The sequence below is a fragment of the Osmia bicornis genome, chromosome 9, assembly GCF_907164935.1.
Source record: "Osmia bicornis bicornis chromosome 9, iOsmBic2.1, whole genome shotgun sequence".
NCBI classification, from domain to species: Eukaryota; Metazoa; Arthropoda; class Insecta; order Hymenoptera; family Megachilidae; genus Osmia; species Osmia bicornis.
Genome location: NC_060224.1, coordinates 284,187 through 311,923, shown reverse-complemented (window position 1 = coordinate 311,923; position 27,737 = coordinate 284,187). Strand labels below are relative to the sequence as shown.

Here is a 27,737-nt window from a genome sequence, read left to right as displayed (position 1 = left end):
ATAAATATTCATCATTTAAACAACACATTCTTCCATTATTTGAATTATGGAAGTTGAAAGATCAGAGACATTTCAAATTCCAAAAAGACTTTTTATCTATCTATGAAATGATGATTTACACGAAGTATTTATATACATAATCCTAATGCTTTACTAATGTTATTTTAGAACAAAAATGGTTTTTATATAATAATGACATGTAAAATATAATATTGGTAATGTATGAAATTTTGACAAAATGTCAGAAGTTATTGTTTTAAGTGATTCAAATGAATCTAATTTATCTATTGAATTAAATGACGAGCTGAATCATGTTAATGAGAATAAGAAACAGAAAATTTTAATTGATGATACTGACTCAAATGATTTTGAATTTCCTGCAGTACAGTTCTATCATACTGTCAATGAGAACAGAACATCTGCATTATGTGACAACAATAGTAAAGATTATTTGAATGATTTTAATTCTTGGATACCATCGTATCAAAGCAATAACAAACTTCCTACTACTAGCAAAAGTACAAAGGAACATAATGTTAAAACACATCGTATATCTGACTCACCAGATGCCTCAGAAGATTCAGAAAATGATAACAATACAGGAAAGAAGAAAAAACAGTAAGGCTACAACAAAAAAGAATAAAAGGCAGATCACAGAAAAAGGTGTGAAAAAGCAGAAACAATTAAAAGAAACAGCATTGAAAGCAATTGCTTTAAAAAGATCAAAGAATATTAAACCTGGTGAATGCTTAAAATTCATAGAAGTTGTTATTGATAAAAATATTGATAAGTATGCTTATATTACAAATATTGTAAATACATTGCTTGATGCTGATATAAAATATAGCATTGATACAGGATTAACTCCAAATGGGATTTTATGGAAAAGAAGTGTTGAAAATAGTTATCTTAATGAAAGCAATGAAATATGTACAACAACAGATATTGAAACAGTTAACCAAATATTAATAATTTGGAATTGGAATGAAGTAGTAACAAAAGTAGCAGATGATAGTTTTTGTGATTCGATTGTTAACATTAAAGCCTCTTTAGCAGATTACAAAATCATATTAGTAATTTTTGGTATAGAAAATTATTTTACATATAGAAAGCAAGGGAAAAATTCAAATAAAAATAAAACAAAAAGGAATAATACAAGCAATAATGATGAACTTAAGAACTCCCCAGAAATATCAAGACACAAGCTTGAAATGTGCCTTGATGAAGTACAAATTATTGCTAATTGCAATAGCAGATTGATTGATAGTCCTCAAGATTTAGCATTGATGATTTATCAATGTACAAAAGCTGTAGCAGAAATACCATATAAGTTAGAAAAAAGTTCAAATTTAAGAAACAAATTTGATTGGTATGTGATGGGAGATAATAGAAATACTGTACGCGTGGATAAAGATGGAAATGGATTAAAAAGAGTATGGCAACAACAACTTTGTCAGTTTAATTTAAGTAGTTTAGAAATTGCAGAAGCAATTTGTTCTGTATATCCAAGTCCTGCAGATTTGATAGAAGTAAACATAACAAATATATTTAACATACTTCACTAAAGTTTTTTATACTATTCTTTCTTTTTTTTTTTTTTCAGGCCTATATGAATTGCACAGATGACAATGGATTGAATTTGTTAAAAGACATTCCGGTAAATTTTAAATAAGTTTATATATAACCATAAACTGTTAAAAATGAAAACCATTGAAACCTGCGAATTTCGAATATTTTATTTTTATTATATTCTTATATTTAATTTATAAACATGTTATTAACTTCACAGATTAGAAGAGCAGCTGGACCTCTTACAACAATACGAAAGATAGGCCCAGAATTAAGTAAAAAAATATATTTAATGTTTACATCTGAAGATGGTGAAAATATTTTATGTTAAATATATTTGTATTAGATACTTCAGTAAACAAATTAATGAATATAATATATTTAATAAATGTTGCTTTGCTATTTCCATTTCGTTCAATGCATTATCTCACGATGAAGCACAAAAATCATAATAACCAATTCACACATTTTGTAGATTTTTGCTTATTTCACGATTATAAAAAATCAAGAAATTATTTTCTTCATATCATACAAATAAACAATGTTAAAATATATAAAAGTTTCAATCATTTTTTGTGTATTAATTATATAACAATTTAGCGCATAATTTGACTGAATGAAAATTAAAAATATCAAACAGAATATATTCTACTGTTACATACATTTATATCATGTTAAATAAAGTAGTTTAATTCTGCGCTAGATATTCCTGCACACGTTATATGATATGAAATATAACAGTTTTACTATACCAAAGGTATATACAATACATCTGTTTACAGCAAACTTGACTATGATAGTCGGTTAATAAAAGTAATTTTCTAATACTTTTACAGATGTTTATTAAACATAAAATATCTCAAAGTTTATTATAAAAGAAAGAATGAGATTTCAATCATTTTATAGTAACTTTTCTCTACTATCTTACAGTAAAAAATATATAAATGATTAAATGCGGTTTAAATGAAATTTCTTGTGAATATTCAATGTAACTTCTGCTAAATTATCATTATCTGTATACAGACTAATATTACGTAAATCTCACGTGAATTTTTTTACATGCATTCTTCATACATTTACCTCCCACTATTTAATATTGCAAATTGTTTTCAGTAAAAGGAAAAGTGTAAATTATTAACTAAATCGATTGCAACGAATAATTAATCATTTTAGAGTAATACAAGCTCTGTGACTTGAATGTTAATGCATAATTAAATCTTACATGTATTGATAGTTGTACAAAAAAAAAATTAAACTGTAAATGAAGATTATATTGTTGCATATCACTTATTAAGAGAAAATTTTTGGTATTTCATGTATTTGGATTAAATTTAAATAACAAAAAGAATTGTTGATGCATTTAAATTAAAAAAACTTGACAGTATTCACTTCTAGTAATGAAATTGCTATTAGACTTTTTAATTGTAATGTATCTCTGAAAGTATTATAAAGATTAAAAACGAAAATTTTAAAAAAGTACAAAATACTGCATACAATGAAATATAAACGTATTATTGTTAAAAAAAAGCTATTGGTCTCTTTCCACTGTTAACATGCATTCTATAAAAAACATCACGTGAATTTCAACCAGGTATATCTATTTTTATATATGTTCATTTTATGATACAATCCTTTGTAAATTTGAAGTATTTGTGTGATTAAAATCAATTTATTATCGAAAGTTATATTTATATACTAATAATATACATTAGCTACAATCTTAATATAAAAAGTTAATTTGATAGAAACATTATTAATTAATATTAAACACTATTACAGAATTTTGTATTTCTTAAACATATTCAAGTTAAAAAATGCATATTGACAGTAGAGAGATATTCAATACAGTTTTTTGCAATAGGTATTGACATCAACTTTGTTTTTGTAAAACACGAATAGAAATTTCATAATAATAGCAACAGTAACAATACATTTGTAAGCAAATTTTTGCATTATTGATTTAATGATGTTATTCATGGTACATCACTGATATTATGAATGAATCATTCAGTAACATAGTTTTAAATAAATCAAATTTTTATAAGCTGATATTAATGATTGAACATTACTATCTTTTTCTTCTATTTCAATAACGACTCATTAATTTGCTCGCCATCATTATAAAATGTTCTTAAAACTGTGGCTTATGTGTTGAAGTAAAAAATATTTAAATAACAAATACGTTTAAATAAATGGAAGTTGATTGTAAAAATAGCGTGGAACAAGACATACGGTAATATTTAATATGCTTGGCTTTCTATTCTGCTTTGCTTCTTTACAATATTACCTAATAATGAAAACGATAAGTTGATAAAATAGAAGTGTAAACATAATATACGAATAAAAGATGAATTCTTGTAATAAAAAATTAAATTTTGAGCAAAAAAACAAAATAGATAAAAAATTATAATGAAATAAATCTATCACATTTGAAATACATGTTGTAAAATTATTAACATACGATGAAAAGGTGATCCTACATTTATAATATTTAAATTGTATTTAATAAGCAGCTAAAGTAAATTGAATCAATCTTTCCATACAAAACCGTTTAATATGTAATTAACTTTCGATCTACGAAACATAATATACTTATTGCCAATTTTTTGTTTCTTGTTGTATGAAAAATATTCATGTTCCCAATATTGTATTCAACTAAAATGGCAGGAGTATAAAGGTAATAAAAAGGATCTGTTTAATTTTTTCATCTTAAATTTAGGACAGAGTAAACGAATAAATGTGTAAAAATAAAATACCAATTATATTAAATTTTGCACCACGTATACCAATCGAAAATTTTTTCGGAAAATAAATCTAAATCGCAAAAGAATAGGAAGCCAAACAATAATGTTTCTGTAAAACAATGATACTGAATTTATTATCTTTATACTCATCTTAAACCATAATTTTTAATCCACTATAATTTATAGTTTCACTCGCACACACATTCAAGCATTTGGCAGGCAAGAACCTAGGAAAATCTAAATAAAAGAGATTATCATATCACTGTTAGGGCTTGCAGGTGTGTTAGGTCCTTTCAAGGTATCATTTATGTCCCTTCTAAACAATGATAATTTTGTGTAAACCTAAAATAAAGATGCATATATACAAATTTCGGTACTTAATACAGTCGTTTTTCGTCTCCTAATGTTTCTTACCTGTCTCTATTTTTTGTGAGTAAATTTCTTTCAATCCCTTCCATTAAATTTTCAAACCACTGTGCCATTGTTGCCTGCTTATCAACTGGTTGACTTCTAATAATATTTTCTCGTAATTGATTAAAATACTGTAATTATATAGATATAGATAGATTATATAGGTAAATGCAAACATTATTTACCAAGTCGTTCATGAAGTTTTTATAAAAATTATACATATAAAAGACTGTTATACTTACTTCTTCATTTAAAAGAATTAATCCCAAAAGAGGACGTGACATACTCCATTGATTTCTACAATCCTCAAATATTATCAAATTTAAAACTGTACTTAATATTTGCTGTAGAATTTCAGGATGTTGTTTTAAAACTTGTAAGAATAAGTCACCACCTCCTGGAACTACAGCATTTTTCCTTCCTAATATAAACAAAAAGGATACATGTATTCAAAAATACACAATATATGTATATAAAGTAATAATTAATAAACAATGTACCTTTCTGATATAATTGTTTAAATAAGTAAGTCACAATATGATCGAGCGTTGCACAACAACCAGTACACACCATTGTATCTGTAATAAAGTTTGGTTATTCTTATTTTATATCTCTTATATAAATAAAACAGCATGATGAAAATGTAATTTCATTAATTTTGCATTCTCTAAACCGACGCGACGATGCGATAAATAAAAGTTAAAAAAAAATAGTACAAATTGTATTTTATACCTACCGTCAAAATAATTAAAGTCTACCAATATTTTTAATATTTACAATAATAAGCTACACACTACTTAGCATATCATGTGTCAAGCACAAAACAAACCACATAAATGAACAAATGACACTTAATGTATCATGCGTATAATAATAAGTTAGTAATTAAAAAATTTATAACTATAAAAACTGATGTATTTTAGTAGCATGCCAGTTGTGCGGCTGACTATGTGTGCTAGACCCACCATGTAATTTAATTTTAAAGAAATGAACAGTTTATGTTTTTAACGCAATGTTGGACTAAAAATACCAATAACGATTTGGAAAAAAAAAAAGCAATTCAATAACGGCACTTAGGGTCTAGATTCTATAAACTCCAATCCTCTTATTGCCTATATCATTATTATGACTCCATCATTCACTTTATATGCATAAAGATGAATTACTTAACATACATATTCATTTTTGTATCTTTTCAAACCATAGCTTAACTAATATCTGTAGGCAAGTTTACATTCCAAGCAACAATGCAAAAAGCAAATAAACATAAACAAAATTAAACATCCTTATAGTCTATTGTTTTTTTGCTGATTTGTATATTGCATAAATAATTTCATAACTGTTTTAAGATTATTCAATATGTACTCACACATGCATATCAAAAGTTTTTATTTTTTATTTTAAATATGGAAAATTTGGTCCAATTTGAATAAAAATATCAATTTCAAAATGTAACTTAAACAGTAATATAAGTAGGCGATATTAAAATCGCGATGATATATATTTAATTACTGAATACTTTGAATATGAAATATTCTTCAACATTCGATAAATATTTTTCTAAAGAGAAAAAATTAGTGTAACTGATCGAGACTAACAATCCCAAGGCATGGCATAGAGGATAAGAGAATGATAAATAGATAGAATCAGCCGCACAAACCTGTATAGGAGTCTTTTTGCGCACCTAGTGCTGTAAGGCCTTCACTGATGCTTGATAAGATGTACAAGAAAACCCTTGGCTCTAAGGTAGAAAGAAAAACCATATGATCTTGCGCCAAACATTCAAGTAACACATAGTATGTTGCAGATAATTTTGGATAATCCTATAAATAGTAATATTAAATTGTTAAAATATTGTTTTCACGTTTTAAATTAAATTGAGAAATGTAATTATATGAATCAATCAATGCGTACCAATATATCACTTTGTGGTATACTAAGAAGTAATTTTACAAATGTATTAAGCGCATTATCCAATGCTTCGTCACCGTATAATCTGAACACGCCAAAATTTACGTAACTTCCACATAATGCTGCTTTTAACATACTGAAGCATATACTTATTCCTTTAAGCTTTAATGGGTATATCTGATCCTTTGGAACTTCAACGTTTAATATACGATTACCATAACTACATATTACTTTACTAGCTTCACGAAATAATAAAATTCCATTTGGAGAAGAGGCATCAAACTGTAATCTTTGACTCCTATTTTGTACTAATTCAGCGAATAATTTTAGGACGGGTGTGGTAACTTGTGGTTCATAATGCCACAACTCCACAGCATGTAATAAAATTGGTGTATAGTTGGGATATCTATATATAGATCAAGGTAATATACACATTTGTATATATAATTTGTAATAAATTATCTATCAAAATTATTAATCGAATTATATTGTTAACGAAAGGATACATCCAATCGAACAACATCATATAAGATGTTTTTGTGTTGAATGCATAAGCTAAGCCTCTTAAATCTCTTGCTAAACCAATTAGTTCTTTCTTTGCTTCTTCTGCTGCAAACAGTGAAGGATCAGCAGCACCCATCAATTGTCCCAAACTTTCTAGTGCACCTATAAACAATGGGAATAAATATGAAAAAATATAATAAATAATGAAATACATGTATTACTACTAAGCTCTTAAATATAAAATAATCTTTATACCTGTTAAAGGTAACATAAAAGTATGAAACCTTTCTTCATCTTCTCCTAAATCTACCATTAATAATCTACCCAAAGATGTGTAAAACATTGATCTACAACGCATTTCTGTTACAGCAACATTATTTCCCAAAAATGGAAAATGCTCTCTCTGTTAATTGAAGGAAAAATACGTATAATACATTTGTTATTAATAATTTGTAATAATAATTATGCAGACTCCTTGTACATACGGTATGATTGTTGAGCATAAACTGTACTTCTTCTAATTTTACAAGTTTACGAACGCAGCTATAACCCACTGACAGATCATTTAATAACTGTAATGTTTTTGAAATAATTTGCTCGCTACGGCCCCAATACTTCAGATTTGTTATTCTGTAAATGTTAAAAAAAATATTTAAAAAAAATAAAAAAATAAAAAAAGAGATTAAGATCAATCATTTGGAATTATTATTTTTATAAAGTATATTGTACTTACATTTTTCGAATAAGAATACCGAGTACCATAGATTCATCATTAACCCCCAAAACATCTGACAGCCTTCTGTATAATTTAGAATTTTTCTGTACTTGATCACCTACGTATATTTTACGAAATTGTTCAAAGAAGCTCAACATTGCTAACTCCAATTTTTCACAGCCACCTTGTGCAAGTCTTGAATCGGTCAAATTCATCAACTGAAGTACTCTGCAGACTAATTCACCATCCATTGCATCATACTCTTCGTTGCTATTAAATGTTATTTTGCCACCAATAACACCACCTGTTTTTTTTATAATTTGTTTAATATACAATTTGTTTCATCATTTCAGTAACTGGTACATTATTTCTTACCTATAATATACACAAGCCATGTGAGTTGACCCTCTTGTATAGTGATGTCCATTTGTTGAGTTGGAGATGCTGTTTGTGTCATTAATTCTTGGTATGTTCTAGCAGCTTGATCAAACAGCTGCACTAACAAAGTACATGTTTTTTGATATTCACATCTTCCAATAACAGATATCTGCTCCAACTGTTGATGAACTACTCCTAAATCATCAAGTGGATCTTCTAAACGTTCCCTAACTACTACTGCAACTGATTCAAGTCTTGAAGTAACATATGCATTTACAATTTCTGGAGTATATGTATTTAACAGGTGCGGGTCTCCTGCTTTCACGTAGGGCATAGACGATACCAGCCTTTGCCACAAAGTTAAAAGGTAATGTAAACTGTTTGGTGCAAATTGCCACATTTGTAAGCTTTGAACTGTAAACTTTGCAATTAATTGTATAGCTTCTGGATAATCTTTTACTAAAACCAATTCTACAAGTTGAAAATTGGTTTTTAATCTTGATAGCAATCTACAAAATTCATGATAGTTTCCAGGATCGCTCAGACCTCGTGGGTTTTGTAATATATGTTTTACACCACTAACTAAGTGTGTCAGAAATTGTGCCCTTTCTGGATTGGAAAATAAACTTCTTCTAACAGATGCTATTTGAACCAAACATGAGAGAGCCAAAGATGACAATGAATTAGGTAAACTATGATATAAATCAAAGAAAAGTTTCAGTGATGTGAAATCCAAGAATGCAGGCCTCCACCTGGATGGAATTTGTACTGTGCTGAGCTCATCTGCACTTTCATCGATAGATGTTCCAATAAAGTCAAATGTCAAACAATTTTGTGCAAGTTTTAAAAGTTGTCTAATTAGACCATGCTAAACAAAAGAGAAAAATATGATAATAACACTATGTAAACGTATATGAAAATATGTTTCTTAAATTTTGTAGTAAAAAAAGAGATAAATAAAATATACCTGTGCTTCATCATTAAAATTTAGATTCTTGCAATTCTCACGTGCTGTACTTAGTAAAGTACAAGATAACCTAAATATTTCAAAAAGCTGCAAATCTCTGAAGCTACTAGCAATCTTCCTATGTTTGGTAAGAGATCTGTTTGCATCAGCATCTGATACTTGATTCATTTCACAAGTCAGTTGAGAAAGTAATTGAACTCCTATCATACAGTGTTCTACTGACCCCTGTATTATATCAACATATTATACAATTAAGAATAAAATAATACTTCGTAAAATTGTAAAATAATAAAACATACCTGAAGAAATTTTGACACATCACTGACCACATTCCTAAAAACATATTCTTCTTTATCACAATCAAACCAACTGAATTTTGATATCCTGGCAAATAATGTGACCAAAGCTTGTATCACAAAATTTGGTAACTTTGGTTGGGTTGCTAGATAATTGAGAACATAATTTCCTAAAACAAAAGAAACCAATTTTAAGTGTTTCTGTCTTTTCCAATCGTATAATTGCATAAACAGACTTACGTATATCCAGCCTCTGTTGTAAAGTTAGCCCTGCAGAACGTGAAACCAATTTTGTTAATGTGGTGGCTGCCAATAATTGAGCATATGCAGAATCTCCCCGGTCTAATAGGAGCTGGCACTTTGTAAGCGTATCTGGTGCATTTTGAAAAGCAACAAGTGCTTTTTCAGCTTCTGCACGATGTGCAGAATCCTGTGATTCATATAACTGCTTGCATAGCAACTCCAGCTGCCGTACCTCCTGTATATCATTCATTTTTAATGTTATAACTTAAGCATAAATTGTAATTGTTCCATTTATATGTATATTTTAAATCTACATGTTTCATAACCACTGTTTCACACTTCAAACCACTTAATGGATTTTGTCTCTGTTATGTTTAAGGTTTAATATGTCACATGTTACAGAATAATATATTTTAATTCAAGGAATATAAACAAACAATCAACATACTTTGTTATAATGTATTTTTCTATTACATCTAAATTATAACAAATAAACATCTTTGGAAAAATGTATCACTTATTTATTCTGCATTTTTATCTTTGTAAAATTTAATATATATTCAAAGAATAAAATAACAGAAATTTAACAAAAATTAAAAATGTATCGATAGAATATATATAGAAAAATGAATTTTTATTCACAAATATATAATATTTATTTATAGTTTTAAGATCTACAATATATAAAAACCATAGTTTTTTCAAGACTATGCTTCACTTGTATAACTGATAAGCAAGAAATAAGTGATACTATAATGATGATTTCTGTAAACATAACAATTCTTTCTTTTTTTATACTTAAATATCATGTTAAGGTTATGCAATTTATATTTTGTAAACAACAGATATTAATTAACTAAATTATAAATTATTTGATATTTAATTCAAAGATACTTAAAAGTATATTTCAAATGACTTGTAATTAAAAAAAAAAAATGTATATATCATGTTAGATAAATAATAATCTAAGCTCAAACTTAAGCAGCAAGTAAAACAACACAGTTTACATTGCAAAATAGAAGTATATAGATAGGTTATACCATATTTTTTAAAATAATCATAAATATTAGGATAACATAAAAATATTCATAACCATTCAATTTTTTAGGAATACAACAAGTAAATATAAAATTCACGATTTAGATGATATTTTTATCCACTAATTATCTCTTGGAACACTAAAATTGTATCTACACAAAATATTGTTCACGAAAACAAGGTTAATGTTTTACACGTTGATAACACAGTTGTATTTATATAATATAATTCTAATAACTCAAAAAATGCAAAATCTGTTACATTATAATATCATTTTCGTTGACAGTACGACAAAATAGTCACTGTAATCCGGCAACAAACAGTGTAGCTTCCATGAATACTTGGATTTTCCGACAGCAAAATGTTCGGGACACACATTCATTCCACATAACTTGCAACAGATTTATCACCGGCTAGTTTATTACACGACTTTTGAAATCACTTCATCATACATAACTCCATCGCATTTTGAGGTTTACATGTTATTTTGATCGGTAACTCACCTGTTCGTCCGCCATTTTCGCAGCTTTGTATTATCTACAATGAAGGCAGGATCACATGCTTTAATCACAAACGAAGTGTAGAATAGACCAACCACCCGGTGCTTTTTGGATCTTCCTAGGAGGGCGGGCGGGATCAAGGAGAACCCCCTTACCATTTTTGTGTCACATTCTGTTATATCAACTACACTTCGTTTATCGGAAGTGTATAGTGTTCTTCCATCTTCTATTTCTAACTCCGTGATCATCTACAGGGTGAACAAAAGTACATACATGAATAAAGAAAGCAAGTAATGATGTAAATAGAAGACCACACTAAATAAAAGGTCATTGGGTACACATGGTCGTCGCAAGGGCACTGGCGTGTTACCTCTTGTTTAAAATACGATGAATATAAAAATAAAAATGTTACATTATCCTTTCCCCTTTTTCTTCAATGTATACGTATATATGGATATTTATAGATTAGTATTAAATACATTTTGTTCTATTAAATTGGGTTTAAGTTCCCAAGTACTATTTTTGTTAAAAAATTAAAACATACCTTTATTTTTCATAATCTATTCATAAAATAAAACATGATCAAACGATGATTTATTTAATTCAATTATTAGTTTGTCGATATTTTAAATAAAATAAAGCATCACATGCAAGTTAAATGTTCTTTTGTACCAAACTCGGACACGAATAAGAGAGGAACATTTCTTTAAATAAAAAATGATTTACATTACTGATGACTTTAAAATGAATATGCATCAACTTTTTGTATGTACATTATGTATCATTATGCATAACAATACATAATATATAACTAGATAATAACATGTAAATATAATATTCAGATTGGGGCCTTTTCCTTTAGCCAAAATCATACCACGTTTTTATAAAGAATTTTGTATCAAAATGTTTACAATGGGTTATGAACTTTTGTCTCTGATAAAATCATGCAGTACTCCTCGCCATACAATTTAAATTGAAAATAAAAAAAAAAGTTAATGAAAAAGATACATATTAATTTCAAGAGTATGAAGTACATTATTTAACAATTTTATACATGGACGCATATTAAATTTACTATCAACAATGTTTTGATAAATTTTATCATATACATCTACTTGAATGCAGGATAATGCAGGTTGCAATAATTTGATCAAATTTATCAGGAACTGTACCGTGCAGCATCGGCTTTAAAGAAACGTAATTAAATGTATATGGTAGATCAATCAATTTAGAATATTCATAACATTACCTAAATTTCCAATTATATTATTAATTTTGTCAATATGCAATGACTTTAATCATTAATCCTAATGTAATATGTACTTTAACATTCTGTACATGTAAATTTAAACAGTAAACATATTAAATTCAAGGGATAATGATGGATATTTTTTCCATTAAAATTCCTGCAACTTCTTGTATACGTATTGTATTTCGAATATAGCTTTTCCACAGCCTTCATATTATTTTTACGTAATTAATTTCATACATGAAATTCCATGCTAATATTAACAATAAACATCACAATATTTTCTTAAAAATATTTCTGTTATACTATTATTTCTGTCAAGCATAACATTTAACTTATAATCGAAATTAAGTTACGATCAAGACACGTCGCTCATCACAAAACTTTTGGGATTGAATTAATCATTTTGTATTAAATAGGTCTTTTATAATGTTCATATAACATACTCTTTTTATATTGATAAATATATGACTGGATTGATTTTAATTAAAGAATATTGCATAATGAAAACTTGATGTTCTTATGTATTTATTGATTTAAATGTTTTAAGACCCCAATCTAAATAAAAAATATATACATATACGTATACATATATATATTTCTTTTTACATTCGAATGTAGAATTTAAGAAACAGCACTACATAATTCACTACCTATGTGTGGGTGTATATATATATATATACGTATTTAGATAGCTATAATATAATAAAGTGTGTGCTTACAAAGGGTATGTTGACACTTTTGCCACAATTGCTATTATGCTATTTTGTTCATTGAAGTGTTTTATATCCAGAACATGCTGCATACTACAAAAGTATTGTTTGCACTGGAGTCCCATATATACATACCATAAAGTTATAGAAAATTTTCATGCCATCATTCTAGCTTAAAAATCACAATTCTTTGTACCCAATTTGACTACATGCAGTTCACGATTTTTAATGTTTCATAATTCCTTTACTTTTAATGTAAAAATTGTTATAATTGGAGGATAATGTACAATATCTACTTAATACTATTTGTTACTTATATAATGCAAAAGTGAAGTGACTTCACACATTTTATCAGTAATAGTTAATTTTTTTTCACTTTTGTTTTAGCATGTATTCACAGTTTAATTTTCATGCAAAATTTATGTTGTATAAAATTTAAAATACATGTATTGAAATTAATATTGAAATCTATATATCCCTAAGCTTTGTTTCGAATTTTTTAATAAGACCGAAACATTTGAATTATTTTGAATACGTGCATGTGTGTGTGTGTGCCTGGACGCACGTGTATATAACTTTTATAATAATTTAATTACTTATTATATCTTTGTTCTGCTGTTTAATATACGGCAAAAAAAAAAAAAAAATTAATGGTTTATTGGTAGTAACTATACAAATAAAAAAGAATATTTTAAATGTTCAAAAAATTCAAAAACTGACAATTATAAACGCATATAATATTGCTCAAAACACATTTACAGTTTATTTTTTGAAGAAAGAACGTGATTAATGTAGTTTAAACAAAAATTGAAAAAATATGATCAATTCGAGATCATTAGTCAAAACATAATAATTTTAATTCTTTTACAGTAGCTAAAATTACTTCAGAGTCACTGTATTGCTTCTTTTTATAAATTAATATTACATTTTCATATAATGAAAATTTATATTTTAAATGCAAATGGTATTGTATTAATGGCTGTGCAAAGATTATTTCCATTTACTTTTCAATGTATAACGTGATCTTCATAAAATTAATGTTCATGGAAACTTATATGTTTTTGAATAATGGCTGTACATCTATAACACTAAATATGGATATAGCAATTCACATTAGCTAGATTTAGAAGGTAATGAAACTTGATAATTATCATAATCCTCCTACATATCAAGACCTTATATACCACATTCATACAGAATAAGTACTCCAATCAAACATTTTACAATCTTCTTACTATAAATTAATTACATTTAAAAAGAAAAATTATTAATTTACTATAATACAGCTAGCATCTTATTAAGTGTATCCAGCCTCCCTAAAAACGTTTTTATTTTCTTTACGTATTGTAAGTCTTTTTTCATAGTAATAGGAAAATGGTCAACTTCTATCATGTCATAGAGCGTAGAAGAATTCCAGATATGGCCAAAGCAAACAATTATTTACATCCATGGGATGTATTTATGTGGTTTTAATATACTGTTCGTTACTAAACGCAGTGCGTCAAGCACGTATAAATTAATTCATAGTTTTATGTGTCACTCCATGTATCCATGTATTTTAGGGAATTAATTTTGCTTTTCACAGCAAATAATAAACGAAAATCAATGACAGTGTTTGAGATTCTGTCTTTTTCTAGGCGCTGTTCACACTGGACACTGATTCTTCATTCTCTGCGTACACTATCGTGAACACATTGAACTCACGCACTAACCACTTGTCTGAAAAGATAAAATACGAATGCAATATAACTGCATCTTTTTACTAAATATGCAAGAAAGTTATATTTATATGTTCAACTCTGAACAAAATAGTGTTATCAATGATTAAAAATGATTACTTACAATTATATCACAATGAAGGAATATTCATATAGATGCGTCACTCAAATGCTACAAAAGCACGTATAGAATATTAAAAAATATTTAGTATACACTGTAAAAACTTTATCGATCATACTTACGAGATGGAGATCTAGTGTCAGATTGATTCACACCTGATGCATTTATTGCTGCAGGCCCACAAGACACGGATCCATTGGATGGATTAAAATTTAAAAAATCCCAAATTAATATAGTATCATCGTGCGATGATGATACTATCTGGAATTCATCAAACTGAAGACGAAATACACGCCCCGTGTGTTCCTACATCGTAAAAATACATGTAACGTAGATTTTGTTTTTTATAAAGTATCAATAAGTCCGTAAAACACATAAAATGTCTTACCACTAATGTACGTAGACAAAGTGAATTAGCTAAAGCACGTGGATCTAATGCTGCTACTAAATCCCATACTTTAATTTTTCTGTAATATAAGACATAAGAATACATATAATTAACGCAATGGTATAAACTAAAATGTAAAAATCTCTTTTTTATACTTACCCATCATAAGCTCCACTGACTATGTGCTTGCTATCAAATCTAATACATCTAACCAACTCTTCGTGTCCTTCTAAGACACGCAAGCACGCACCACATTCAATATCCCACAATCTGATTGTGTTATCACTGCTACCACTAACTACTAAGCAGTCCCTATATTGTAAACACGCTATACCCCGTTTATGTCCATTTAATGTTCGCACAAATTCGCAAGTAGATGTATTCCATACTTTGATAGTCCTATCACCACTAGCAGAAACTATATATTTTTCATCAAAATCAACAACATTCACTGCTGCCCTATGTCCCACTAATACTCTTCTTAATGCAATTTCTGTTTGCGATGTCATGTCCCATACCGCAATTGAACGATCCTAAACACAATTAAAAAATAGTATTATTCTTCATAATTAATAACATTATATAGAAATATACGAGAATACAAAATAAAACAATAACAAAATTTTAATGACCTTTGAACAAGTGACCATCATGCCATTGCTAAATCTAAGATGTAAAACAGCTTCACAGTGATGTATCAATGTGTTAACCATTTCTCCAGTGTTAGCATCCCAAACTCTTACAGTGCTATCAGAGGAACCAGATATTATTGCTTTATCATCATATTGTAAACATAAGACAGAACCAGTATGTCCTGTTAAGACTTTAATACATTGTAGTGTACTTCTGTCCCAAATTTTAATTGTATTATCTCTAAGACCAGAAACTATTTTTTGATCGTCATATTGCAAACAGTAGACACCTTTTGAATTTTCACTTCTACAGTTTATTCTTTGGAGATTAAATCTTCCCATTTTCCAATTATTATCTATACTATCGATATCTTTAACTATTTTAGGGTAAAGAGATCTATAAAAATTGTGATTTGGATGGCTCTCTCCTGGTCTTGGTTTAAATAAATACTGAATCCTAAAAACAAGAGTAAAGAGAAATTACATAGTTACGTGATCATAGATTTAATATACTCAATAAAATTATATTTCATAGAAAATATTAACTAACCATCCTCTTCTTTCAGCAAGACCTCTCCAAACTGAATCGGTCCGAACTTTACGTTCAATTAATTTTTTCCAAAGCATTCCTTCGCTGATTACTCTATGCCATTCTTTACATACTAATTCTGCAGCAATTAACGAGTCTGCATCAAGATACGAAAGGATACTTTCTGCCACATGATCCAATCCCTTTTCTAATAAAAGAATATTATTTACAAAGAATTTGATTAGTATATCATTCATTTTAACATTAAATTGTTAAATTAAACTTTTTAATACAATAAAAATACTCACTTGGTAATAAAGAAATAAAATCCCTTTGCAACATAGGCTTTAGATAGGCATTAATGTGTCCATGCTGGTAATGACACATTCTTGCTAATAACTGCTCAACAAAATTAACTTGTTCTGGTTCGCTCCATTTTTCAAATAACTTCATACACATTTCCCTTTCTTGTCCATACTGTGTAGATATTCCTGAAGGTAGTTCTTTCTTGCGGGTAGGATCATAAAGTATTGTTATGGGATACTGAAAAAAGAGGAAAAAAAAAACACCATATAAGTTACACATATTATTATTTACAATATATATTTATTCGTAAAATTAAATTTCTATAAAAGCAAAGAACGGAGAGAAAATATTACAGTTCAATTCATAATAGTATATCATTTATAAAATGAAAATATATCGAAAGTAATACATATATGTATATCATATATCGAGATTGACCTACTTGTTAACGCTTGCTACCTCTGGAAACGAAAACCTTATAACAAACGGTGTATCTTGTCAAAGGTTTTTAATAAATGAAATTAAAGTTGAACATTTATATCATCGAACGCAATTAATCAATATACCATTTATAACATTTTATGATCGGCGGTTATTCGTTAGAATTTAGAACGTTAAAAAAATTATTTTAAAACTATGAATTTAGAATTTTGCTTTCTAACATATTTAGAAAGCAAAAAATTTCTTAATTAAATGCACATAGAGAAGATATTTATTTTGTAGAAAATTTTGTAATATACGATTGCGTTATTGATGTTATTGTACACGTGTGTCATGCATACAACGGCCTGTGATTTAAGATATTGTGACCACTCGACTGTAAAAGGTGGCATAGCAACATTGAAGAGTCCTGGCGACCAAGGAGTACCTCGATCACCTGAAAATGTTTCTTCGCGGTGCTCCCGGTATAACGGGATCACGAACTCGCGTCGAATCTACGCTCTTTGTATCCCTCTGTCTTCTTCCTTCCTATCTTTACATATTCTCTACGTCTACCGGTAAATAATAATATGAATTAGACTTGTATTTTTATCTAAAATGCTTGACAAAAATGAAAGAATGTTTATCTTGACTTTGTCGTCATATTTATAGATACTTTTCCGATAGAAGGAAAATTATAAAAATAATCCGGAGAATTCCAATTTAAAAACTTTTATAATTGTCCTTGAATAATTAATACTTTAGAACGTTTTCTTATCTTTCTAAATAATACATGTATCAAGAAAAGAAGAAGTACGGACAAAACAAGTTTTGCAAATTCGTCGAAAAATTTACATATGTATATCGCTGTTTCTAAATACTTTTTTTTATAACAAAACCTAACCGAAAACGATAACAAAATAAAAAATATGTACGGTAACGTTACAGGCGATGAAAGTAGAATGATGAGTCACTAAGGTGCAAAATATTAGGGGGTTACTTTTTTTCGATAAGTCACGTTTCTTCTATCAATAAATATTTTAAACGTCGTGAAAATACAGAACATGACTAGAGTAATCCTATACAACTAAACTTGATATCGCAAAATATGTATCCGAACTGAAATTCGAATTCAAATATCTCGATTGCCGGGCAAATGTCTTAACCAATTAAACTTTCCAAATCGCTAATAAATTATTTCTGCCTAAACATAAATGGCTGATCCTTACATACATTAGCTTGTTTTTGTCAAGCTTGTTACTAAATCATAAATTGTTTGCTGAACCGTATAAACAACAGAAAAATTTACAGAGAGATATTAATCGTATATTTGTGAACTAAATATAACATATTATAACATTTACGATTTTGTAAATTTATAATGAAATATGCAAATGTTACACTACAATACGTTCAATGACACGCATGGTAAATATAATTCCTATGAATCATATTTTATATGGAATAAAAATCTATATCTCAAGTCATTTAGGAAGTAACACAAAAATATAAAATTCAGTGAAAGTGTCAAAAAATGATGCAATCACGATTTTGATTGAGATAACAAGATAACTGTCATTGTTGGGTGTATGTATGTATATATGTATATACATGCATAAATACACTTGATGAAAGAGGTTTAGAGAATTGACCACAATCGTTATCATGTGCAGCGGCATACAATTAGATTCTATAACCTCTTGTTCGCAACATATTTATCTAATTAACAATTTGAATTGAAAAATACGTGTAATAGACACGAGCTTGTGATAATGAAATAGATCGCAAAATATTAACGAATTTCTTCATCATAAGAAAACATAAGATGGCGTAGGTTTCAGGTCTCAAAAATACTAATATATGTTGCGTACCTGAAGATTCGTGTTTGTGTCTTCGATAATCTCGTCCGTTTCCATGTTCATCATTTTTATGCACAACTGGCACAATATTGTTATTCCAGGTGGTAGAAATAGAACAATTTAGCGGTAGGTTCTCCAAAAAGGATAAAACACCGTCTGAACACGAGCGTTTGACTATTCAACACGATCAACGACGCTCATGAGCCTTCGCCATGTACAGGAAGTTGAAACAACATTTCACCAACACAACAGTTCGTAAATAACTATGTCACTTCACGGTGCCCAGAAACCTGATACGAATCTTAATTTATATGGAAAAAATAGACTAAAGTATTTCTTATATGTAACCAATGTACGAAATCTGTTAATTTTCTTTACAAATATATCAAGTACTCGAATGAAATCCACAAAAATATGCACAATCAACCGCCAGGCAAAAATTTTAGCAAGAGGCACTAACACCGCGGACTTGGCTACTGCTTCTTGTTTGACTGAAGCTAAGTTGATGGCGCACCAAATGCGAGACTTCCAAAATGGCGACTATGCGCAATATACTAATTTATACATATCTGCGCACCTTTTAATTGCATCCTTTTAAATAATTTTAAACCTTACCTTCGTTAAAATGGAGTACTTTATTAAATAAAATAGATGTTTTTTTAATGGCATAAAATATGTATTTACATTAAAAATGTATGCATTAATATTATTTACTACATATATAAATATATAATACAAAAGAAAAAATGAATGTACAAAATCAAAAAATAAATAGAATTATTAAATGTCCAAAACCGTCATAATTTGTTTTTAATACCACTGTTTGTCTCTTTTTTGTTAAATCCATTTAATCTGTTCATTCCTATTCTTTGTATTTTCCAGTTGAATTTGTAAAGTAAGCGCAGAATATGGTTTATGACATGCTTGTGAATCTAATGGTGGATAATAATGTCTATAACATATATATGTTAAAAAATATCCTATTATTGAACCTGCAACCACATCTAAAATTTTCAGAATTAGAAAATGCATTTATTCAAAGTAAAAACGTGCTTACCTTGCCAATGATGATGATAATCACAAGTTCTACTCAATGCAATTACAAGAGCAATGCCAATTGGTAATATAAATGCACACAATTTCCATGACTGTCCTTTGCCTATTAAGCTAAATGTATGTAACTTGCCAGCTACATATAGTGCGATAAAACCGAAACTTGCAAATGCAACTATAAAATAAATTTAAGAAGTATGAAAAGTTACATATATAATTATTTTTAAATTATATACTCTATATTATTCTTTAACATACACGAAGAATGTCCACTTGGAAATGACTTCTTGCCATCTCTTATAGCAACTGGATTTCCATTACATTTAAAATCTGAATTTACTTTGCCATCAGGAAAACATCTCCAAAAAAAATCTGGCCTAGGACGACCTACCAAAAAATTTACATGATCAATATGTATATTAATTGATATATACATGTATATTAATCATAAATTAAATTGATCTTTCTAGTTTTTTACCAACTATAAGTTTTATGATGTCTGTAATAACACCATTAAATCCTAATGCTAAAGTTATACACAATATTGCTTGATAGCTATCAGTTTTATCTTTATAAACTAAAAAAGTAAGCAAGATCACCATAGCTGGCATTATGAAAACCAAAGGCTGAAAATATATAAAAATTATTTTCAAACAATTAAAATTTAATGAAACATTAAGATACAACTATATGTAATGAAATACATTACCCATAATACTGTAGTTGGTACATATGAATCAGTTTTTGGATTTTTATATAACCATAATTCATCTTCATGAATTTTTCGTGTGAATGGTTCTGCCTTTTCTAGTTCGCTATATATTCAAAAAATAATACACTTGTGACAAAAGCATGCAGGTACATTTAATTGGCATATATTAAATAAAAACTTACATGAATAATCCTACTAAGACAATTCTTAATAATATGTCAAACCAATGTCCTGACAAAAAATCTGTACTACGTGTAACAACCATTATGAATTTGAATAAACAATTGTAAACATAATACAACTATTACGCAAAATATGTATGTACAAACGAATAGGCAATTATAAATAATTCATAATGCAGATATACAGTTAGGTATGTACAAATTTGTGTCTCTGAATAATACTGATTACTGAAAATGTAATCATCTTAAACACACCTAAAAGAAAAATTTAATTAAAAAATTTGGTTTGTTGTTATTAACCTTCTATAAAAACATTGGATAATTTGCATATAAAAATGAATATTACCTAATGATTTATAATAATTGTTAAAAGTTCAATTTTTGTTTAATAGCAAATTAAAAATACATTTTTGAAAAGGAATGTTTAAAGTGAAATACAACACTAAGATTTCGATGTAAAATATGATACATTTCATCTACACCATTTTGAATTGTATACTAACATTTTGGCTAGATAATAATATTAAAAGCACGATATTCATTGTTTTTGATACGATGATATCTTCATTTGAGAATCGGACTTTATTCTAATATATATACTGAATATGAAAAAAAATGAATGTTTAGATTTTTCAATATATTTGGAGTGAACTATTTCATCTGTTTGTAAATCGTCTTTAAAATTATTAAAGAAATCTTTAAAAAGTATGAAATTTAGTTGAATCTTTCAATTGTCGATTGATTGCTTAAACGCAATCATAGACATCAGTAGGCCACAGTATAGACATTTGTTGTTCTGAATGTTGTGTGTTGTATAAATTGGAATTATATGTACCTATTACATACTTATTTACATATGTTTTTCTGAAATTTATTTTTCTTATTTCTCATTTGATATTGCACAGTAGTTAAATCGATTCATAATAACTATTTCTTATGTATGAAGTAATTTGAAATCAATGGAGGTACAAGATATATTCCTGTAATATTTTTGCTTTATGTGAGTTTTTGTGTATTTTTATGATAGATTATACTGTACTATTTTCTATCATTTGAAATAGAATTACATGTCATTATTACAATTAAATCAGTGTGATGCTATTGCTAAAAATCTCCAAGTTGTGTAATAAAGGTTAGTTGTATAAATGAATTTCTATAGAAGTATTCATTGAATACATTTACTGAGTAAGTTTCACTTTTATACATACTTCATCATGGCTTTTCCCCCTAAATATTATGAATGATTAATGTTATTAATAATTTTATTTTAGCTGTATACATTTAAGAAATAAGATAACAGTGATGCAAGAAAACAGATAAATGGTTAGAACATCATTTGGAGAAAGGAGTATCCATACTTAGCGACATATTTAAATAAAATAACAAAAAAGGTAATGCTAACATCATCAGCAATGCCTTCCACGTCGATAAGTAGTTCTAGAGTACCAAGTCCCATCAGTGACACATTTGATGAAAATCCGATAGATTAACTGCATATTGCATCAGCTTGCTGGATGTTATGAAACAGAAGATAATGTACTTGCAAAAGATCATTGTTATGCTCGACCATGGAATTGGAAACCAGAAAATGTTTATGTGAAACCAATAAAACAATTATTTTTTTCAAAGAAATCTTCATTAACGTAAGGAATAAGAATAATAAAATTGTAAATATGATTATTAAACACTGAATGATATTATAATTTTTATACATTAAATATAATTTTTCAAACTTTAGAGAAAAACTTATTCAGGATGAAGAAATTATTATAGACGAAGAGAGTAACGAATCATCGGTACTGCCGATTGATTTTACAAGAGCTAGACATCAAATGGATGAACTTCAACGGTTAGCAAATTTTGCTCGACCGGATGAGAATGAAGATTGGGAAGAACAACTTGATAAAATTTTATGGACACCTGTTCAAAATCGAATATTTACTAAAGTTCTTAAATATTTAATTCGGAAAGACTTGCGAGATTAGCTAAAGCTAATGGTCCAATAGAACCAATATAACCGGCGAACATCGGTTGATACAGCTGCCAGAAGATTTCGGGAAGCATTGGCATCAGCCGGTTGGGATTGGAGACTTGCACAGTGGCTACATAATCTATTGTTTGATCATCTTCCTCAGGAGTACCTTGGGATTTATCTTGATATATTACAAACTTAAGACTGAAAATTCCTCAACTTATTGATAAGATGATTGCTGTACAACCAAATATTAATGCAAAAACAGGTTCTATAACATGGGAAACTCTTGGCTCACTTTAAACGAACATGGGATCCGGTTAACCCAATTTTAAACATCAACAGACTTGTAAATATATGTTACCTACACAGATCATCATAATGTGTTTATTTATACGTATTTATGAATATAATTATTATTGTTGTAGAAAAAATTACCAGGAAATCCAATTTTGATAATAGTTCCTTCTGGAGTTGGATCTAGTATGTCTTCTAGACACATAAATGGATTTCACAATTGGGAGCTTTAGGAAATGGGTTGTTTACTGTTCATACTCATTTAGGTTTGGCAGCTAACGAATGACCATGATGGTGTGTATGATCAACTAGTTCAAGCTACTAGAACTAAAATACAAGATATTAGGAGCGATTGTCCTGGCGACCATAATTCTTGTTGGTTTTAATACTGGTGCTGCCTCTTGCATGTCAGGTATATCTTCGTATCAGTATACATATATTACTGCAATATAAAAATTTTCAACATTAAATTTAAAACGTTTATAGGTAGCACAAATGGAACATGTAACTGCAGTTATTTCTCTTGGTTTCCTTTTACTACAGTCCGAAAGGAAAAAGAGGTACACCTGATGACACATTAATGATATACGATGTCCGGTCATGTTTTGTCATAGGACAAAATGCTACACTTGTGAACCCGATGATTTAGAAGATCTTAGAGAAAAAATGTGGTTGAACAAGTTTAGTAGTAGTTGGAACTGCTGATGATAATTTAAGAATTTCTAACCGCAAAAAAGATATCAGAAGGTATTACTCAAAGTATGGTAGATAGATGCATCTTGGATGAAATTGGAGATTTTGTAGGCACTATTCTTTTGCAACCACATCCACTACCATTAAGACCGATGTCATTGTCAAATTATGAGAATAAAAACAATAGAAAAGAATCACGAAAACGAAGAAATTCTACGAGTAGTTCCGTTGAAAGCGAACCAAATTCACCGACTATAAAAAAGTCTCGACCAACTACGCCTATTTCGACAACAGTATCTGTTGGACAAAATACACCATCTACTACGATTTCTAGAGTAGGAACATTTAATACCCAGTCAAATTTAATTGCAGTAGGTGGAACGCATACAAATCATACCCAGACCGTAAAACGAAAACCCCGAGTTATTAGTAATCAAAAAGCACATTTTGTAGAACATTTAATAACGTCTAGGCTTTCTGGACAGGTAAATTTTTTAATGTAATTTCAAATTATGCTAAGGAAAATGGGTGTGATAACATTTATTTTTATTTCAGCCAAATTCAAATTCTGACAATGGTGGTATAACATTAAACATTGGTTCATTAGCAAGTTTAGCGCCTATTGGTCCAATACGACTAGCTCCAGCATCAACAGATCAAACTGTACTTAATACAACAAAAAATATTCCCAATCTTCGATTGCATCAACTAAAGTGTCTAAAATTGTACCATCAAATGTACAATTACAAAACGTTTCAAAATGAAAGCAATTGTATCGTCAATAAGGTTTTTCTAAAGTAATATCAAGTAACTATAGGCATCTTAATATTCCTGACAACAAAATGGGGATACAAAACTGGTTAATGTTCTAACAACGGCAGGAAATCAAATTAGGGTCACTACTACAACTACTTCAGGTATGTCTCATGTAATAGTTATATTTTCTTTTTCATTACTGATTCATATTATTATATGTGTATATATATTTATCTTTTATAGCGATACATAGCAAGCCAACAATTGTTACGTCAAATGGAAATTTATCAAATATTCTGCAAAATGGCAAAAATTCCTTTACACTTACGAATAGTTCTTCACCTGCACGTGTGTCAGCAGCTTCCAGTATTTTACTCACACCAAATAATTCTATGGCTGTTAATGCAACATCATCTACATCGACGATATCAAAAGGTAGAATATTATTATCTAATCAAATACTAAGTAATTTACCTACATCATAATGTTTTTTAGTTTTTAATTAAATTTACAACCGATTTTACAAATAGTGGAATTATTAAGTTTCTAATCTAAATGAGCATAATTATAATCTACTTAAAAAATGACATTCTTTTTTAAAACAAAAATACTTTAATTTCTAAATTTTGTACGTATGTATATGAAAATGATATATTTGAAATGTATTTATATATTGATACAGTATTCATAAAAACGAAAACAAAAACAAAATTAAAATTTTCGATTTACTTTACAACAAATAAGACATAAAAGATAGTAATTAAGAAGTTAAAGCACACAAAACATAAACAAAAGTTTCAATAATAGAATAATTTGTAAATGTTTAATATACAGTAATTTAAAGACAAGAGTATTGGAAGGATTGGTGTCATCTATCAATATGTTGATCAGAATGTAGTAAATTTAATAGATTTTATTTTTTCTAGTCATATATTTTTTTTTTCATTATTAGTCAATTTATATTACTTTTTGCACTTGTCTATGTATTGTCGAATGTTTCTTATACATTATTCTTTCTATGGGAAAGAAAAAGAACTAAGGGGATTTTGCCTATGTATATTCTTGTTTAGCATGTAATGTCATACATGTCCAAACATAGCATGTATTTGTATCATTTACAATTAATATAAGTTCATATATTCAAAAGAAGTCTAAAATGATATGTTGTAAATATATTATTACTATCGTTTATTTTATGTTAATAAACATTTTTTCATGTAATTTGAATTTATTTGTTCCCTATCCCAATCCTATTTGACATTAATTGTGTGCAAAATATTGCAATTAAAAATATTTAGCACATTTATTTTAAAAACATGTATATGAAACAAAGTGTAACATTAGTCAGAATGCCAATTCAACATTTTATTTTTCATTGAATTAAGTTTTGCATGATTTATATTACAATCATAATTAGTCAATAATCTGTTGTAAGAATGTATTTTCACAATTGATATACAACGGAAAATGTATCCTTTAATGGTGTTCATATTAATCCAATGAATTATGTACTAGTTTTCTATGCTTTAAAATACCGTTGAAACATACCTATGTATTTTATAGTGATGGACGACATGGCAACAACCAGTAGCTCTTCACATGTGATGCTCAGTTCTACTCAGTCATTGGACACGTTCAAGATGTCACAATTACCTCGTCAAGTAACAACCTGTAACAACAACAATACCTCTCATAACACATCATGTGGAAATGTAATTATGGTTGAAAGTTCTCTTAATACTAAACCTGCTTGTTCATCGGTGATAGTTCCATTAAATAGTCACAATTCAGGGACTATTCTGCCACTATCTAACAAAATAAAAGTTACCCATAAATCTACCAAAAGTATGCCAAAAATTACGGTCAATACATCTAATTTACAAAGAATTCATAAGCCTCAAACAGTACAAAAGAATTCTCTTGTAAATGATATAGATGATGAATTAGGAAACATATTAGATATACCAATAATATTTGCAAAAGATGATGACAATTTAAATTCTATTGAGAAAAATCCTCCTTTATCACAAACAACTATGTCTCTGGACGTTTATGAAAAAAATACATCTAAATTAAGCAGTAATACTAAAGTTGTCCTTATAAGTAACAAACAAGACAAGTTGCAACAAACAGCTAATAATTTGTAACACCTTCTACCCAAGCTATTATATGTCCTAATGTTCCTGTACAAAATTTAAACCATGTAATATTACAGACCAAACCTCAGAACCCTACTATATCTAAAACAAAAACTACAATCCCAATACAAACTCGAACCAATCAACCTACTGTCAAGTATACCAAAATAATTCTTGCAAAAAGAAATTCTCAATTAATCCATCAGAATGATAAAAATGAACAAGTTATTGTAACAAAAACAACTGATAAAGTTAACACATCTAAATTATTAAATCTTGACAAAAATGAGCATAGATATACACAAATCTCATCAAAACAGTTACCAAAGAATGATGATAATTTTATAGATGAAACATTAGAAATAGAAGATGCTATAAAAATGAATATTATAGAACGTAAACATACACCTGTTGATCTACCTTCACAAATTAGTGGTAATGCAAATGAAAATTTAACTGAAATAAGATTGAACGAAAATGAAGAAAATAATTCACAATGTTCCGATGATATAATGAACTTGCAAATTTAAAATGCTTAATTCCGAATAAAAATGTATACGTGTATCAAAAACATAATTATATAAAAGTTGAAATTTTATAATGTTAGTAACAAAACATGGCTGCTTCTTTCTAGCTTTTTAGTAAATAACAAACATATAATATGCAGATTGATAACAATAATATTATTTTATCTGAAATTCTATTGTTATCATCGATAAAAAT

The 27,737-nt window shown here is 28.2% G+C and overlaps 5 protein-coding genes across 7 annotated transcripts; 2 read left to right on the top strand and 3 right to left on the bottom strand.

Annotated features, from left to right (window-relative positions):
* Positions 1-42: 42 nt before the first annotated feature.
* LOC114877420 (crossover junction endonuclease EME1) lies at positions 43-1,958 on the top strand. The gene is given in 4 exon segments (XM_029189987.2): positions 43-598; positions 600-1,529; positions 1,604-1,657; positions 1,790-1,958. Coding segments are annotated over 4 exon segments (1,455 nt in total). The 5' UTR covers positions 43-238; the 3' UTR covers positions 1,901-1,958.
* Positions 1,959-2,199: 241 nt separating this feature from the next.
* On the bottom strand, positions 2,200-11,447 carry LOC114877418 (exportin-7). The gene is given in 16 exon segments (XM_029189980.2): positions 2,200-4,642; positions 4,645-4,655; positions 4,728-4,855; positions 4,967-5,145; positions 5,225-5,302; positions 6,385-6,547; positions 6,639-7,041; positions 7,142-7,301; positions 7,395-7,542; positions 7,625-7,769; positions 7,873-8,158; positions 8,230-9,100; positions 9,200-9,424; positions 9,499-9,665; positions 9,736-9,973; positions 11,280-11,447. Coding segments are annotated over 16 exon segments (3,309 nt in total). The 5' UTR covers positions 11,295-11,447; the 3' UTR covers positions 2,200-4,550.
* A 1,242-nt stretch (positions 11,448-12,689) lies between these two features.
* On the bottom strand, positions 12,690-19,773 carry LOC114877417 (beta-TrCP). The gene is made up of 9 exons (XM_029189978.2): positions 19,224-19,773; positions 16,935-17,169; positions 16,648-16,834; positions 16,098-16,554; positions 15,625-15,998; positions 15,466-15,544; positions 15,200-15,383; positions 15,081-15,128; positions 12,690-14,957 (listed from the first exon to the last, which is right to left on the bottom strand). The coding sequence occupies exons 1-8, from the start codon at positions 19,275-19,277 to the stop codon at positions 15,118-15,120; spliced, it is 1,581 nt and encodes a 526-aa protein (XP_029045811.1). The 5' UTR covers positions 19,278-19,773; the 3' UTR covers positions 12,690-14,957; positions 15,081-15,117.
* A 180-nt stretch (positions 19,774-19,953) lies between these two features.
* LOC114877477 (phospholipid phosphatase 5) lies at positions 19,954-21,634 on the bottom strand. Of its 3 annotated transcripts, none has more exons than XM_029190108.2 (7): positions 21,505-21,634; positions 21,159-21,413; positions 20,974-21,079; positions 20,743-20,890; positions 20,523-20,651; positions 20,269-20,439; positions 19,954-20,203 (listed from the first exon to the last, which is right to left on the bottom strand). In XM_029190108.2, exons 2-7 carry the CDS (start codon positions 21,239-21,241, stop codon positions 20,049-20,051), a joined length of 792 nt encoding a protein of 263 aa, XP_029045941.1. In that variant the 5' UTR covers positions 21,242-21,413; positions 21,505-21,634; the 3' UTR covers positions 19,954-20,048. The 3 variants fall into 3 exon arrangements, with proteins under 3 accessions (XP_029045941.1, XP_029045940.1, XP_029045942.1); XM_029190107.2 differs by having other exon boundaries at positions 19,954-20,215; positions 21,505-21,631; XM_029190109.2 differs by having other exon boundaries at positions 20,050-20,163; positions 21,505-21,632.
* Positions 21,635-21,748: 114 nt separating this feature from the next.
* On the top strand, positions 21,749-27,696 carry LOC114877471 (KAT8 regulatory NSL complex subunit 3). Its single transcript, XM_046287129.1, is given in 24 exon segments — positions 21,749-22,343; positions 22,430-22,641; positions 22,643-22,801; positions 22,897-23,111; positions 23,114-23,172; positions 23,174-23,327; positions 23,330-23,429; positions 23,431-23,479; positions 23,559-23,625; positions 23,628-23,705; positions 23,708-23,725; positions 23,728-23,788; positions 23,790-23,839; positions 23,918-23,961; positions 23,963-24,062; positions 24,065-24,101; positions 24,103-24,151; positions 24,153-24,605; positions 24,676-24,808; positions 24,811-24,956; positions 24,959-25,037; positions 25,120-25,311; positions 26,440-27,012; positions 27,015-27,696. Coding segments are annotated over 23 exon segments (3,435 nt in total). The 5' UTR covers positions 21,749-22,343; positions 22,430-22,552; the 3' UTR covers positions 27,545-27,696.
* Positions 27,697-27,737: the final 41 nt, after the last annotated feature.

Excerpts from the sequence above, each read along its gene's own strand:
- LOC114877417 (XM_029189978.2), bottom strand. The coding sequence starts at position 19,277 with ATGATGAACATGGAAACGGACGAGATTATCGAAGACACAAACACGAAT. Across the intron at positions 15,999-16,097 it reads TGATGGTCACTTGTTCAAAG|GATCGTTCAATTGCGGTATG; the intron begins GTCATTAAAATT and ends AATTGTGTTTAG. Across the intron at positions 15,545-15,624 it reads GTCAGTGGAGCTTATGATGG|AAAAATTAAAGTATGGGATT; the intron begins GTAAGTATAAAA and ends CTTATATTACAG.
- LOC114877477 (XM_029190107.2), bottom strand. The coding sequence starts at position 21,241 with ATGGTTGTTACACGTAGTACAGATTTTTTGTCAGGACATTGGTTTGAC. Across the intron at positions 20,652-20,742 it reads CATCATAAAACTTATAGTTG|GTCGTCCTAGGCCAGATTTT; the intron begins GTAAAAAACTAG and ends ATTTTTTGGTAG. Across the intron at positions 20,440-20,522 it reads TCCAAGTGGACATTCTTCGT|TTGCATTTGCAAGTTTCGGT; the intron begins GTATGTTAAAGA and ends TTTATTTTATAG.